The sequence below is a fragment of the Gorilla gorilla genome, chromosome 11, assembly GCF_029281585.2.
Source record: "Gorilla gorilla gorilla isolate KB3781 chromosome 11, NHGRI_mGorGor1-v2.1_pri, whole genome shotgun sequence".
In the NCBI taxonomy this organism is placed as follows: domain Eukaryota; kingdom Metazoa; phylum Chordata; class Mammalia; order Primates; family Hominidae; genus Gorilla; species Gorilla gorilla.
The window spans coordinates 67,564,241-67,582,059 of NC_073235.2; the positions used below are offsets into that span (position 1 = coordinate 67,564,241).

The 17,819-nt window shown below is 34.4% G+C and overlaps 1 protein-coding gene across 5 annotated transcripts in view; it reads right to left on the bottom strand.

The window, feature by feature from the left end:
• Nucleotides 1-332: 332 nt before the first annotated feature.
• SCN3A (sodium voltage-gated channel alpha subunit 3) overlaps nt 333-17,819 on the bottom strand; it is a 116,925-nt gene continuing 99,438 nt past the window's right edge. For all 5 annotated transcript variants that reach the window (XM_055380245.2, XM_055380244.2, XM_019022785.4 and 2 more), the window contains 7 exons: nt 13,135-13,257; nt 10,085-10,357; nt 9,300-9,353; nt 8,344-8,481; nt 7,199-7,303; nt 5,077-5,347; nt 333-4,169 (listed from right to left, as the gene is read on the bottom strand). In XM_055380245.2, coding sequence (XP_055236220.1) covers nt 2,974-4,169; nt 5,077-5,347; nt 7,199-7,303; nt 8,344-8,481; nt 9,300-9,353; nt 10,085-10,357; nt 13,135-13,257 — 2,160 coding nt within the window. In that variant the 3' untranslated portion in view covers nt 333-2,973. The remainder of the gene's footprint in view (nt 4,170-5,076; nt 5,348-7,198; nt 7,304-8,343; nt 8,482-9,299; nt 9,354-10,084; nt 10,358-13,134; nt 13,258-17,819) is intronic.

Here is a 17,819-nt window from a genome sequence, read left to right on the forward strand (position 1 = left end):
GTTTTCAAGATAGAATCCTATCATGAAGTCGCATTATGGAAGTAGTTATTTCAAAAATATGTCAAATTATATTAGCAACTCTATATTCTGGACAGTATTTTCAGAATATCCTTTAGCTAGGTAGGTATATTTTTAAAAGTATTCTCCCTTTTCAACTAAAGTCTCTTCTGATAATTCTGGAAGATGGTCATTTAGGTATAATGCATACCAATTAATAGATTCCTTATAGATCACTTGGATAATGATTACAAAGGTTTTGCAAAGCAACTTTTGGCATCTCTGTGGTGTCAGTGAGATGTGTAAATTGACTTGAGCAGAAAGAAGCCAATGAATTCCAATTAGCCACCTTATATAATTTATTATGGGAGAATTATGAAATACATATTTAGATCCAAATTGTCTTTAAAAATATGCATTACAACTGGAGTTTTCCACTGAGAATAAGAGTTTGGTTTTGACCTCACATAAATCCAAGGGTTCTTGAAAAAAAGTTAATATAAATTCTCAATAACTATATCATTAATACCTTATGTATACATAGGAGTTTATATAATGCATTTAAGTAACAAAGAATGTAACATTTATTAGCCACCAAGTAATTAGGAGATAGCATCAATTATATTGAAAGAAGATGAGTTTAGATGCTTATAGCCAAGGGAGTTAATTGAAATTGAAAGCTATTGTAGGTGGTTACTACTATTATTATCAAACCTGAAAGTTGGAACATGTGAACTTGATCTTTTGCACACATAAAAGTTCACAAAGCTGCTTTTAATTTGCCTTTGTTCTGTAGTACTGCTTGGTGAATCATGCACTAGTTTGTTGTAAAATTCATGTAAACTTTTATGTATACAAATGTCAGATCAAGCACAGGTTTTATTAATTATATATATTTTAAACTGCCAACAGCAAAAAACAAAAACAAAAAACCCCAGAGGCCAATAAGTGAAATGCAATAAAAAATGAAATTTATTCTTTTGGCTCAATAATGACGTAGCTCACCATTCTTTTTAGCAATAGCAATTCCCTGCATGCAGTTCTTCAATACACTACAGTAAATAGTTTTGTAAAAAGAATTAACATTAAACTTTTGGTTTGTGCAAAAAACAAAAATTTATATCATGTTAGGTAATTGCACAACTTTGCCACTTTGTTCATGGCTAAAAAGAACAAAGTCCGTGTTATATCTGTAATAGCTTTAGTGCAGCAGGAATTAAAAAAATAAGACTAGTCTGCATACGTAAATACTACAAAAGTTGAATAAAAAAAAACTTCTATGAATAAAAGGTTATATTGAGGCAACCATAGTTGGTAGAAAATGATCTAGGTTTGAGTGTTTGACCAATGTATCTCCTATTGGAATGGTAGAAAATATATTATAACAAAGAAATCCATAAAACCCATTATCTAACTTTTATTTTAGGAAATTATCCATTGAAAAATCTTATGGATTCAAAAGTTTGGAATTGTGATTAAAAATAAAAAGCAAAAGCATAAAGTAAAATAAATTGTGATGTCATCAACCTGAAAATAATTTTCTTATGTACAAAATGCTGACAAATAAAATTGATTATATTTTTACATTATTTATATTTAAACAAGTTTTAGACATACTTTTAGCAAAATATGAAGAATAGGTTTTGTCAGTAGGCAGCATCCAGTGTGTTTCCTTGAAATCTAGAGAGATACCATATGATACTCATGTTGAATTAAAAGTGCAAAAGTAAAGGTGTTTGTAAATAGCTTCAAATTATTCTGCTTGACATAATGGACAGAGCAGGTTGAATTCATTCTATCACCAATATGTGACATTCTTTAACCAAGACTTGTGAAGAATGGATTGAGTAAAATAGAGCAGCATAGGCAATATTAACATGCATTAGTGATAGCCTTTAAACTATGTTTAATGAATGATACAGGATACACCCCTGTTGGAAGCTCGCAAAAGACACATACACTGTGGTACATATTTGATTTAATAGAAGTTGTTTATCAGGCTATATATATATTTGCCCAAACATGCACCACAGGATAAAATAACTATTTACATAACATAGGGTATTTAATTGACATAGACTATCAGCTTTGCTGAGAGCAGAAGATGGCAAAGCAATACTGCAGCAGAAAGTGGAACAACTATTCTAAAGCAATACTTTAGATATATTTTTCTAGAATGGATTTATTAGATTACTTTTTGGAAAGCATTTGACCTAAATTAAATATAGAGCTCTGAAACTTAGAATAAAATTTGCACTTGCTGAAACAGAATACTTTGCATAAAAATAATCCTTTAAATATTAGAGGAGACTTTACAGGCACATAACTGTTCAGATAGAAACAAACATAACAGACTAAAATACTTTCAAAATTAAAGCCATCTAGAAAATGGAAGTAACTGAAACTGTAGCCATTACAATTCTTTTTCTGGTTTTGAGCAAAAATTTTATCTCTCTGGCAAAACACCTTTGTCTGATCATTTGAGAGACTTGTAGAGTAGGACCACAGGGTTCTTGTATACTGTTTCTTCAACGTAAACCTCATTTACAAAAATAGTGACATAGCATTAAGAATAAACTATGAATTGGGGACCATGGAAATGCACTAGAACAAATTTTGTAAAAATATGGCAGATATGGAAGTTAAAAATAGAATGGATGCAAGGACTGTACTAAAGGTGTTTGGTGTAGTTACAATGATCACTTTGCACAACTATCCCTATAGTCTAGGTAGCCATTGGGTTTCTCCTCAGCAGTGTCAGCTGGTAATAAAAACAGCAACCTCTTGTCAATGTTGATACCCTGTCTCACAGAGTTGCAGTGACAGAGAGGTCACTGTCTTGTATAGGCACTGACTATGAGTATTTGTTAAAACAGTCAGTTTGGCATGGACCTCCTCTTGAAGTCCAGTTGACACATATACTTTACCTTCATAGGCTGTAAACAATTGATCACAAAGATAATTCTTTGTTTCTTTTTACTTTTGATTTTCTCTGACCTCTTTTCCTTTGCTTTCTTTTTCTGGTTTGTCTTTCTCAAACTTTTCCTTGTCTGGTTTTGTTACACTATCATAGGAAGGAGGAGAGGTGGTAGAGGAACTCCCATCTGTTTTTTCTGGAGTGGAGTTCCCATTTAGTTTGTCAATAATCATGTCTTGTTTTATAGGTAAGTCAATCCTCCCTTTAATTGCCTCTTTGTTATAGTTACTTGATATATTTTTTAACCTTTGCTTTAAAAGATAACATCTGAAATTACGCTGAATGATAGCGGCAGACACCTCCTCTTGTTTACGTTTCAAAGTGGTTGTAATAGGCTCATAAGAGACTTTGGAGGGGTTTGATGCCATAAACCTGTCTTCCATCTGTATTCGAAGGGCATCCATCTCTCCACTCTCACCCAAAACACGCTTTGTAAAGGCAAATAAAATATCAAGACAGTGGATCCGGTCACCACTGACCATGGGCAGATCCATGGCAATAAGCTGGACTTTGTTGGGTTTTGCTATGAGAAGAGGAGGATCCAGGGCAGCTGCAAAATCAGAGAGTTTAGAGAACTCTATAAACTGGGTCGCATCAGGATCAAACTTTTCCCAAACCTCATAGAACATCTCAAAGTCATCCTCACTCAGGGGCTCTGCACTTTCTTCAGTAGCAACACTGAAGTTCTCCAGGATGACCGCGATGTACATGTTCACCACAACCAGGAAGGATATGATGATGTAACTGACAAAAAAGAAAATCCCAACAGATGGGTTCCCACAGTCTCCCTTAACTGAGCTGCCAGGGTGAATTGTGTCAGGGTCACAGTCGGGTGGTGCACTATTAAGAATAGGTGCTAGCAATCCATCCCAGCCAGCAGAGGTTGTAATTTGGAACAAGCAGATCATGCTGTTGCCAAAGGTCTCAAAGTTGAACATGTCATCAATTCCAGCTTCCTTTTTAACATAGGCAAAGTTGGACATCCCAAAGATGGCATAGATAAACATGACCAGGAAGAGCAGGAGGCCGATGTTAAACAACGCAGGAAGGGACATCATCAAAGCAAAGAGCAGCGTGCGGATCCCCTTTGCTCCTTTGATCAGACGTAGGATTCGGCCAATCCTGGCAAGACGGATCACTCGGAACAAGGTAGGGGACACAAAATACTTTTCTATCATCTCAGCCAGAAACATACCTATGGAAAACATAGAACACAGCTAAACAGATAATATCTTTCACTTACATGATGGCTTTATCTTTTTTAAGGTCTATGAACACAACAAACTTGTTATGAATATGAGCCTCTATTAAATATTTGGATCCACTCCCTGACATTAGCAATTACAGATTACAGAGTTTTATTCAGTGATTCTGTAATGTCATAAACCAATATGAATTTTTGCAAAATCCAAATAATCCCCAATGGTAGCATGGCAATTTAAGATTATATAGACCCAATTTATATGAATAGTTATCCCTACACATGAATTGTGGCAATTACAAACAAAAATATTTCTGAAATCTCTGAATATATTGTTTTCTATCTTTTAATGATACTCTTCAGTTAGAGAGAAATGGGCCATTTTGACATGAGGTTAAAGTTGAAGTTTCTAAATTTGGGGTTCTATAATTCCCCATCTCTCTTTTTCTCCTACTAAATCTCAACTCTTCTTTGAAGACCCACCTAGGATGCATTACCTTTATCTCTGGAAGCCTGTGTTAACTCATTCCAGCAGAGATGGCTACTTCCTCTTCAGTGCTTCTTACAGTACCAACTTTATTGCATTATAATGATTTGTTTTTTAAGCCATCTGCCTCTTTTAGCCTGTGACCTTGGTTTAAGATTAGGAGAGTACCTGATAATGTTTATTTCCTGTCTTCTTCACCTCTTTCCCAAATCTGGTATTCCTAACATGGTTTCTGACTAGTTAGCTTTGTGAATAAACCCAGGTTTCAGAGTTTTTATTCAAATATGCTAGTGTTGAACTTTACATCTATATGCATTATTATTCTCAGACCTAATTTCCATGTTAATCAGCTAGAAGGTCCTGGGGCAACTGTTTCTCTGTAACTGTACCTCTTGGTAATTAAGCTGTTCTTACCTACAATGGAGAGAATCACCACCACAAAATCAAAGATGTTCCAGCCTATAGTGAAGTAGTAGTGTCTGAGGGAGACGAGCTTCAGCACAAATTCTCCAGTGAACAGAACAATGAACACTAGGTTGATCCGGGACAAAACTAGGGTCATGTATTTGCCCTGGTCATCAGTTTCCACCATCATGGTGACCATGTTGAGGCAGATGAGGATCATGATGCTGATATCAAAGACTTGTCTGGTTACAAAATCAAAGACCATTCCTTGGAATTTGTTCTAGAAAGTGAGAGAAGAGAAATAAGGTTACTATATATATTTCATAAAGAATAATGCAGTAAAATTGTAGATAAAGCCCTTCCACATACGGCGATGGATGTGCACCCTCCTCATATTACCCCAAACAATTTTGTGTGCTTTTTTTCTCTTCATGTTAAAAAAAATGGAAAAAAAAATTTATATAGCTAAACAAAGCATATTTGGTTTATATAGGTCCTATGGAAAGACAAAGCTCGACGAGACATAAATTAAGGCTGGGCGTGGCAGCTCATGCCTGTAATTCTAGCACTTTGGGAGGGTGAGATTGGAGGCTGTCTTGAGGCCAAGAGTTCCAGACCAGCCTGGGCAACATAGCGAGACCTCATTTCTATTAAAAAAAAAATTAGCCTGGTATGGTGGCACAGGCTTGCAGTCCCAGCTACGAGGGAGGCTGAGGTGAATCACTTGACCCCAGGTGTTTGAACCTGCAGTGAGCTATGGTCTTGCCACTGTACTCCAGCCTGAGAGACAGAGTGAGACCCTGTCTCTTAAAAAACAAAACAAAAACAAACACATAAATTTGTGACAATTGGCTGATAATATATGTAGTCTTTGCTTGATCTGAATAAGTATGATAATTTTTATAAAAAATAGTGACAACTAATAACAAAGATTTACAAAGTAGGTTAATATCAACAGATATTTAGATAGAGAATACACCAATTCATTTATCAATGTTTTAGAAATTTTGGTTTATACCTTATTTCCCTCCCCTGAAATACATCAGTCATATTTCTATTGAATTCTACTTCTCTAGCTCTGTGAATCTATGTATGGGTTTGTTAATTTATCTGTATTTCTTTCCATCTGTCCTTCTTTACCTATGCCCTGTGCTTTAACAAAAATGCATGACTTTAAACACTTTTTTTCTATGTCTTATTAACAGTCATCTCAGGAACAACATGCTTTCAAAGATTCTTATATTAATATGGCTAGTAAATACAGTTTTATTAAAGAAATATATTATTAATCATTTAGAGTAAAAACTTAAAACTTCATGGCTTACCAAAAATCAAAGGTCATGAACTGACCATGTTTTAATTTTTAAAGAACTGTAGTAAAGTCGGTTCAATCCTTTCCCCTCTTACCCTGCTCCCTCACATTCCAGCTCCAACTACTCTTATAAATATGGTAAAGTCAAGTCACTTAGAGAATTTATGGGGCCTTGTCAAGTCCCAGTTCTGGCAATTACAAGATTTGTGACTTGGGGCATGATTTGTGTGTTCTTTGGGCCTCAGTTTCCTTACTCCTTACCAATCTCAGAAAATAGCTGAGTTAGAGTCCAGCTCTGTGAACATAATCTGTCATTATTACATCATTCCATCATCATGAGGCTCTACAGAGTATGCATTCTGAATATGCCTTATTCTGTTTTGGTGTATTTGGTGAAACGAACAATTTTGATGACATCTTTTCCCTTTCTAAACAGGTTTGGAATATTTTCTAGTCTTAAGAATGGAGGGAGCAGAGAGTATAGAGGGAGGCCATGGAGAGTGGGATGGGAAGGCTAGAGGAGGAGGAACCAGGTGTGCTGTTGGTAGCAGGAAAGTGAACCTTGCTTTGGAAGTATTTATCGGGAACCCTGAGCTAGAAGTCTTCAACTCACAAATTATAAAGAACATTAACTCCTTTTTTGGAATGTGGTAACTCCTAATGAGTGCAGAAGTTGTGAATTATGATGCAAAATATGAACTTTATAATTAGGGCTCAATATTGGTGATATCACCTAATATGTTCTGCTCCAGAGCATTGCTCAATTTGACCATATGGACGCATGGCTTTGGAACATTAAAGGAGACAAGTAATTCTTACTGCTGGGCGAGGTATGGGTTTCTGAGGTTTCTTGGATCCAAGTTTCTTCATTGCATTGTAATATTTTTTCTGTTCCTCTGTCATAAAGATGTCTTGACCTCCAAAGTAAAGACATAGTATAAAACTGGTTACAATTCTAATATGTGTTCCAATAATACTTTCACAAAAAATATTTGTCTTTCCTTTAATCTTTTCTAATTTTTAAGTGGATATTATCCTGCTACATATACATTTATCCTGCTTTTCCCATTTATGTGAAATTCTGAGTATCTTAATATTATGCAAAATCCTTACGTACATAAAACTCTGATCACTACAGGATCCTAATTTGATTATACTATGTTTAAAAGTAGGCACAAGGGTCTCAAATATATTTGTGCAAAACAGAAAACATTTTCTTAGTCCATTTCACTGCCGATAATTTTACTTCTTCATTCAACAGTTTTTGAACACTTTCTGTGTGCTAGACAATGTGCTGGGTGTCAGAATTACATAAATATATAAGATACAGTATTCTGCTTCTAAATGGAGCAGGAAACTGAAAACGTAGGTGGACAGTGTATGTTGATATGACAAAAAAATTAAATGTACTGCAGAGGCAACAATGAATTCAGAGACTCAGAGACAAGCTGTTACATAGCTTACCCTTAAGCTAGGCCTCAAAAGATGATTATGGGTTTTCTAGGAACATTCCAGGATAAAAAAAAAAATCACAAAAAGCCATGGAGGTACAAGAGAATGCTTGTTCAGAAAAGGGCAGAAAACTCATATAGATGTATGGGTGGTGACTATGTAGTAGGGAAATACACATGTATAGAGTGAAGTGTAGGAAAAAATGAAGATGGAAAACTGGGTGGAGGTAATTCCTGAGAGGCTCTGTAAGCCAAGCTAAAGCACTGGAGACCCATTGGATGGGTCCGAAGGAGTGGACACATTTTTGGGTTGGAAAGCTATCCAATAGATAAACTTTGAGAGGAGCCACTGACTAGAGGCTGGAATCCCTGCAGCTTAAATAACCACATGGGCAACTGAAAATAATATAAACATGATTTAAGTCTGTCATGACCACAGGTATTCTGGTTATTTGGTTGTATTAACAGACAGAACCTCAGAATGAAGAAAGGTAAAAGCTAAAGAATACTTATCTTCTTTTTCTGCTGGTTGAAGTTATCTATGATGACACCAATGAATAGATTCAGAGTGAAGAATGACCCAAAGATGATAAAGATGACAAAGTATAAATACATGTACAGATTTTCTTCATATACAGGCTGAAGTTTAACCTAAATGATATTGAAAATATTAAATAATATGAAAAATACTATAAATACTTACACTAAATCAGTAATTTATTGAGTGCTGTTACTTAATACAGTGCTACTTTTGCCTTACCCTGAGATATTGTTCTACAAAAACAATTTTTTAAAACTAGTATGATCTAGTAAAATGAAGGTTTGCAAGTTTTATGATTGTTCTTGGTTCTGTTTTCCCATTGTGCCTTACATTTAACATATTCTTTAACATAAATACGGTGATATAAGCAGGGAAAACATTTTGAGCCTATTATTAGTCATAATGTTTTGCAATATTTTCTGTTTGGTTTTGGAAATGCTGAATTTTGGAAATACGGCTTTAAGAGCAGAACATCAACTTCTAAGAGGAAAATTCAGCACAGATATGTTCTGTGGAGTTATTTTTATTTTTATTTTCTAAATTGAGTGTCCCTGAAACTTGCTTGCTTCTCTGTATCATGATATTCTTGGAAGCTGCTTCACAGAGTCTGGTTTATCATACTCTCCAGGGATAGGGAGAGACAAGTTACTTCCCCACTGAACAACTTTTCCACTCAGAATAGTCTCATTTACTGGACCAATCTAATGTCTTAGAATCCATGCAGCTAGATATCCTTTCATATTAGCTACATATTGTATATTAGGCACACATTAATCAAGCATCATCTATATTGAAGCAGACTGTTCATTTTTTATATGCAATATTAAATGTTCTAATATAGAATTTTGGATGTTTCAGTGTTTAAATTACCACCAATATTCACCATAAGAAATCTAGAACCTATAAATAATATTTGAGTGATACTCACATCTCGTGAATCAACAGCTGCATACATAATATCCATCCAGCCTTTAAATGTGGCCTGTAAATAACATATATTTGAATCGTTCATAAAAATTTCACCTAACAATGATATTTAACCAGATGAAAATCTGACAGTATTATAACAAATAACTTTTTGTACAATATTGTGAAATTTCATATCAAGAGATTGAAATAAAATTGAAATAGAAAAACATTTGTATTTAAAGTCTGGAACTTGTTTCCTTTTTTTTCTTGAAAGTATTCTATTTTCTTCCTACACTAAAATTTAGTGAAAGACTTTATTCATGAAACTGCCATCTCAGTCCCAATTCCCTTATATGTTAAAGTGTAAGCTCTATGATTTGCATTTTGACACATAGTAGAATTATATTTCTTAGACATTGTTATAATAAATTATCTGGCTAATAATTTATACATTTAATTCATCACTACAAATATGCATTGTTATTTTAGTACCTAAAGTTGCTCCTTTGGCAATAATTGATACAGAAAACTAAAAATGATATCAGTACCCAAAAATATAACAAAAAAGAAAGCAGAAATATAAAATCACATTAAAACATACTAAAAGCTTAACACTAAGGAACATACATTATAAAATAATTGTAACATCTTTTTTATGATCAATTCAAGCTGATATTATAGGTGTTATCGTTAACTTTTTTTCATACTGTCAAATGTTAGTCATTCAAACGAAGAACATCAGGGAAATAATCTTGCTTGAAACATCTTGAAAACTTTTTCAAAACTCGTACAGTAGCCACTTACCACTTGAAGCAGTGCAAGATAGCCAGCGCCAACATTATCAAAGTTTACTTTCACGTTTTTCCACCGAGCTTGCTTGCCAAGAGCCTGACAGTCACTCAAATTGTTAACATCACTAACGTCAAACATGTTACCCGTTGTCATGTTAACACAGTGGTAGAACTTGCCAGCAAACAAATTCACACCCATGATGCTAAAGATCAGCCAGAAGATGAGACAGACCAACAGCACATTCATGATAGAGGGAATTGCTCCAACAAGAGCATTCACAACCACCTAGAAGAGACAGCGAGGGGAACATAGCTTACAAACCTTTAGAATGGAAACCATTCCTTCAATGTATTTGTTTAGTATTAATATGTGCTTGAAAAGAGTTAAATAAAAATCTAGGTGGACAAGTTGTTTCTTCTAATATTTTCTAGCACATATTTGAGGGAAAACAAACAATGGCACAACTAAAGAGCTAAGGTTTTAAGGAAAGCAAAATGTGCTACAGTATGAAAAGAAATCATCAAAAACCTGGTATAGTAAGATGGAGTCAGAAAATGTTTGTATGCTGGGGAAAAAAGAATAGAAAGATGCATTAAATGCCAACAGAAAAAATAATCATCTTTCAGTAATACATTTTAATTTTCAAGAGTGTTAATGAATGAATGATAATTTGAAAAAGCGAGTAAACAAACCCTTTACACATAAACAAAGTATTAAAAATGCCTTAAATCTATATTCTCAGATCAAGTTAACTTTTTATGACTACGAAGAACGGGATTAGGAATTTACTGGGTCCCGTTTTTCCCCTGTTAGTAAATCTCAATAAAAAGGTGTATTAAGTTAGGGGAAAAAGTGGAATTTATATCTGGTCGTAACAGTACTGGATAAGTTCCCATTATTAATACTTCACAATCTCTTAAATGTTCACTTTGGAGCACATGCTACTTCATCAACCCAGGCTGACCTATTTCATGAAAGGAAAATTCATTCACTTCTCATTAAATTCAGAAGATATTAAGATGTATTTTGAAATTTTTATGAAAGTCGACAGTAATTTTTCTTGTCTAATCTACTTCATGTTGGACCATTCTGTTAATCATTTATGTTAAATAAAAGTATTGTTTTATTTTAAAATACTGCAAACATTATTTTAGAAATCAATACCAAGGAATCTTAAATTGACATCAAAACCAGAAATCCAAAATTGTAAACATTTCCTATGCTACTTGAATTTTGTTTCTTTTGGAAGTTAAGCCATATGCATTATACTTGCCAGGGAGACAATGCATTCACTGGGTTCTTAGTTTCTGTTTCTGGCTGGGCCAGTAAAGTCCCTTCCTCATCCCTCTTTTCCACTTATCACTAGAGATAGAAACTAAAAACCATGGCTTCAGGCTGTTAATAGCCTAAAACAATATAGAACAACAACAATAACAAAATAAGGCGGGTTGGACAAGTTTGGTACACACCACCACAGGTTCTCCTGTTTTCAAGTAAATGCAATACATTATCATAATTTGCATCTGGAATATTAATTGTGCTATATGACTGAATTAAAAATTCTAAACTTTGAATATTTTTCAGATTAGAGAAAATTTATAAGTTTTAAATTTTGCTCAGTTGCTATCTCCCCTCATAAATGAACTGTGAATAGGAAACATGGAACCAAATGAGAGCTTAAGTATTATGAGTAATGGTAAAAGTTTGGTTTGAAAAGAACTTGAAATTGTATAGTAATTTTTATGAATTTTATCGTCTAACTTTCTTTAGCATTAGCAAGGAAATGAAATTACAATGTAAAAACCAAATATTTCTTTGATTACAATGATTCTGGAGAGTCTGGAGAGTGGCTTAATTCTCCCTGATGGGTGAACTTTAAAGTCAAGGTTGAAATATTTTTATTGCCCCAAACAAACCATCTCCTAACATCCTAACATAAAAGCCCTATGACCTAGAATAAATTAAATATCCACATGCACTCACAAGCCAGATTAAACAAAACTGGCCTTTGTGCTGAATTCTACTGAGGGGCATGGCAAATGGGTGGTATCTATAATAAAGTGTGATTTTATGTTTAGATGCATAATATACATATTAAGGAAGAGAGCTGGGGAGGAAAATACAACTGCTATAGAAAAAGTGAACCTTATTCAGAATGCTCAATTAGAAAAAAGATCTATAAAACAAACTCTGGGCCGGGCACAGTGGCTCATGCCCGTAATCCCAGCACTTTGGGAGGCCGAGGCGGGCGGATCATGAGGTCAGTGGATCGAGACCATCCTGGCTAACACAGTGAAACCCCGTCTCTACTAAAAATACAAAAAATTAGCGGGCGTGGTGGCAGGCACCTGTAGTCCCAGCTACTCAGGAGGCTGAGGCAGGAGAATGGCGTGAACCCGGGAGGCGGAAGTTGCAGTGAGCTGAGATCGCACCACTGCACTCCAGCCTGGGCGACAGAGCGAGACTCCGTCTAAAAACAAACCAACCAACCAACCAACCAACCAAAAAACTCTGGGGGTTGCCTGAAATGCTTAATTACCTTAACCCTTCACTTTGGATGTTATTTAGCAATTTGTTAGAGGCTAAAATTCAATGTTGTTTCCTTATGCAATAATTTTTATTACTGATATTAATTCAAGAAGCAAAGCACACAAAACCCATTTTACCTTTCATTCATTACCAGTAATTTTGAAGGAATCAAACTATTGAGAGAAAGAAACTCCCCATCACGGATGAATGTCAGTAGTCAGTAGTCATTTCAAGGGGTGTAAGCAATGAAAAGAAATAACTGGCAGTCCAAGGTTTTTGAGTGTTGTAGAAACATATTTGAACTGTGACAAGAAGACCTGGATGCTAGTCTCAGTTCTGTCCTCCCAAAATTCTGAGAGCCTGTTTAAATAAACTCCAGTTTCAGAATGCTAGGCTTTGTGATCTCTAAGATTTTTGCTCTAATTCTGTAATTCTATGAAATAAATATCAGAAGAGTATGGCACCCTTTTCTATCTAAATCATTACCTACATGTAATTTTGACATGAATAATTAGAGTGTCTATTCTTCTTACCCTCATGCCTTCAAAGCGGGATAAGGCTCTTAGAGGTCTTAAAGCTCTTAATGTCCGTAATGATTTGATGGCACCGAGTTCTGAGTAGCCAAGAGCATTGGCTACCAGGCTAACCAAAGAAACCTACAAAAGGAAAAAAAAAATTAATTAGTTCACCAAGAAATAAACTGTTGACTGAAGGTATAGGGTGTGGTATCTATTTAGTGCAGACTAAATATTAATTTGGACATACCTTGGCAACTTTCATCTTCCACATAGTGGGATCATCTTATATTGCCAGTCTCATCTCATACTATTGCTTTCTTTTAACCAATGAAACCAGAATACTTGCCCATATTTATCAACACGTGTCAATATCTCCAGTTAGATATTTTATACCATGGACCGCTTTTCAACTTGTGCATATACCACTGATAATTCAGGATTGAGTTCAATGCCAGATCCTCCATGGATGTGTGCTTAATATTATTGATTAGAAATAATGTTTCTCTCTTGAGTTTATGTAATATCTTAGTTATGCATTCTGGAAGCATTCACCATGTAATAGCATTCACTGATTAGATATCTTATCTCCCTTTCCAGATCGTATATGTTTTTTTATCAGCTGGGATGAAACATTGTTCTCTTAACATGTCTAATGCTGTCTGGTCAGATATACTTTAGCCAAAATATGTTGGATAAATAATTATTCCAGGGAAAATTTTTATCCAAACTGCTGGACTTAAGATTTAGAATATAGTCCTCGTCATTCAGAGAGATGGTACAGTTTCCTGATACAGGCTGAGCATCCCTAATCTAAAAATCTGAAATCCAAAACGCTTTGAATGCTAACATGACACTCAAAAGAAATGCCCATTGGAGCATTTTGGATTTTGGATTTTTCGATTAGAGATGCTCAACTGACATAGAACGAATATTCCAAAATCCAAAACACTTCTGGTTTTTGATAAGACTTAACTTGTATTTATACTAAATTTTACTTAAATATATGAAAGATCAAAGAAGACATGTCCTTTTTTTTGGGGAGGAACTTTATTTGCTTTAATTTTCTTTCAATATAATAACATATCTTCATGTATAAATCCAAAGATATAGCTACCATTACCATCACCTCTTTATGTGTGAGGAAGTTAGAGCGCCACCCCCACCCACAACAACAAAAGGATGCACAGCTAATAAGAGGTAGAATTGGCGATTTGAACCCAAATAATCTGACTTCAAAAGCGTATCGTAACCTTTTGCATCCCTTAAAAATGTTTGTTCTTCATCTGAATCATAGAGCACTGAAAATGATTTGAATGACCATCTTCTCAGTTCTTTCAAAGATGGTACATAACTAGTGCTTTCCTTAATTCATAAGACAGAAATTAATTCATTATATCCACAATGGCTTAAGAGCATTAGGGCTTAATTTCCTATGAAAAAAGGCTGTTGAAAATGGATTTAAGTGAATCCTCCCAACAATCTTGTGAAATATGATGAAATCAATAATGTGCCCAAGAACACAGGATATAAAGAGTGATACCAAAACCAGAACCTAGGCTTTAACAACATATGAAGCCACTGTCCTCTCATTGTTTAATTTAGCATACATTTTAAGAATTGAACAGAATAATACATGACTTGACTGCTAAACTTGATTAGTGGCAGGATAATTGATTGAGCTATTCATTTCTGTCTTAGGTTTGCTGTTATAGAAGACTGGAAAGATTGGAAAGGTTATTAGAGAACACACAGGCTTCTATGTTCTATGCTCCTTTTCCTCAGGAGGAATTAACAGCTTCTTTATGTTTCCAGAGTTACTATCTGAAGATTTTTCTCAACCTCCCAACAAAGTCCTTTATTTGAGACATGGGATTTTAAAGGGACGTGGCTGCAGATTTCTCAAGACCTTGAAGTAAGGAAGCTCATGCTTTGAAAAGAAAAGTAAAACTGGGTGTGATGGCCTATGCCTGTAATCCCAGTGCTTTGGGAGGCTGAGGTGGGAGGATCACTTAAGGCCATGAGTTCAAGACCAGCCTGCGCAATAGAGTGAGACCTTATCTCAACAAAAAAATTTAAAAAATGATTAGCCAGGGATGGTGGCTTGCACTTGTAGCCTTAGCTATTTGGGAGGCTTAGGCAGGATGATTGCTTAAGCCCAGGAGTTCCAGGTTACAGTGGCTATGATCACACCATTGCACTCCAGCCTGGGCTATAGAGTGAGAGCCTCTTTTCTCTTTAAAAAAAAAAAAAAAAAAGTAAGGTAATATCCACAACAGTGGGTTCGGGAAAGATACGAAGCCATGAGTTTAAAGGTTGAAAGGCACCACCTGCATCTAACCACCCTACATGGCATGGAATTGTGTGTTGTTAGAGAAGCTGGGCTTAATGAAGCTACACTTATTTTAATGGACCTCATGGCCCAGAGGACATAGTGCCAGAGTTGCAGCCACAATATGTGAGGATCAGAAGAAATTAGCACCACATTTCTAGGCTACATATGTCCTAGAATTTCTAGAAGTTCCCAAGGAGAGATCATAAAAAACTACCTGACATTGGATTTTCTGACAAATCTGTGCTGGGATCTGTTGCGTATTTGACTTATATAGGAAAATAAAGGGAATTTAAAATATTTTTAGGACTTTGAGAATACTCACTGCAGATTGGTTTAATCAAATAACTTAAAATGATTTTTCCACGCAAATTACTCTGATAAGATTATCACAATCTGATCAATCACATACATAAATATTTTTTTCTGGTTTGCATGACTTAAGCTACAATGTCATTTTGTATAAGGCAAAACCTTACTTTAGTGGTTTAACTGATGTGAAAAAATATGCTTTAAAAGCTATTTTGAAATGAGATCTTTCAAATCTCTATTATAAGTGGAGATAGCTCCTTGCAAGAATTTTAAAGATTTGCAACATACATAAAGTTTGAAGAAAATGACTACATTGGTAGGGTGCTTTACAATTCACAGTGATCTCTTTCACTCATTATCTTTGTGTCTCAGAATAGTGAAATGACCACTCCAAGGAAAGATGGCCACAGGTAAACATATAACTAGAATTTAGGTCTTCTGTTTTTATGTCTAATGTGTTTTTCACCTTAGCAAATTTGTCCCCAACCTTTCAATACATACTGTTTTAATATTATCTCTTTTGTGCTAAACACAAAAGGCACTCTTGCCAATGTGTGCAAAGTATGAGATACCCATTTCCAAAAACTAAATTTTTAATATTAATTTACATGACCCTAGGTACCATATCACACTACACAGTAAATAAATGGAAATGTCTGTGATAGAGGTGTCAGGGGTTGGTTCAGTTGTCATCCACACCTTTCCACATTCTTATGGCAGCTGAGACTGAGAAAGAAAAGAATAATGCAGGATGGAGTTGATGGTTCCAAAGAAGATTCTGGAAATCCTGTGATTGGTTAAGGAACCAAACAATAGGAATTTTTTTTTCCTTGAAAATGGCTAAAGACAATGTTTAAAGTTCAACATGAACAAATAAAAGATAAAAACTCTATATCACCTCCGTACATTCTGATGATATATTTCAATCTAAAAGCTTGTGTAATTTTTGATGATGAGATCCATAAGCATTCTCATTAAAATCAGAATAAAAGAATATGCCCATCAACAACATTATTATTTAACACTTTCTGGAAAAAGAAGAGTTATAAGAATTAGAGAAGTGGGAGAAATCATTGTTTGCAGATATATTGTTGTTATCTTAAAAAATCCCATAAGAGAATCAAGTGAAAAACTATTATAACCAATAATATAATTATTTTAGGCGGTTGATAAATACATTTTTCATCTTAACTTTTAAAAAAGTTTGTGTAGGAGTCTTTTTGAACTACAAAAACTTTAAAAATATAATTCAGAAAAAGTGAAAGTATAATAATAATTTAAAATTTTCTGAAGAAGAAAAGCAGAGAGGACAAATTTCACCAGATATTGATTATAAATATACAGTAATTAAAGCTGTTATATTAGCAGACAAAGAATGAATGAAATAAAATAAAGCTCAAATTAGCATGTGGATACTGAGATTTAGCACATGGATAAGGAGAGAATTTTAAATGAGAGGAGAAATAGAACAACTGATTATTCATTAAATGAGAAGCCAGATAGAAAAAAATAATACTAGAGCCTTACCTCACACCTTACACCAAATTAAATTTCAGGTTGGTCAAAAATTAAAACATAAAATATAAACTAATGGACAAAGAAACAAACAAAATTCTCAAACTAAAAAACTGAAAAAAAAAAACCCGGAATATTTTTAATAGTCTTGAAATGGGTCTTCATAAACATGAGAAAACCAAGAGAAAAAAAAGTTCTGATAAATTTGACTAAGTCAATATGAAAAATTTATACATGACAAAAGAATTCAAGAGACAAAAGCTCAAATTAGAAAAATATTCATACCACATGTGACAAAATACTAAATTTCCTTAATATAAAAAGAGCTCCTAAAACTCATCCAGTAAAAGCTCATTAACTAAATAGTAAAACACACAGATTCTTTCTAAACTTTTACTATATCTGTTTGAACAACATATTTATTTATACCCCCTACTGAAGTTCAACTAGAAGAAAAGCAAAGGAATACAGACAAAGATAATAGGAGAAGAGGCAACAAGAAGAGTTTTAAAACATTCTGGACTGTGGAAAGCACAGGAATAAT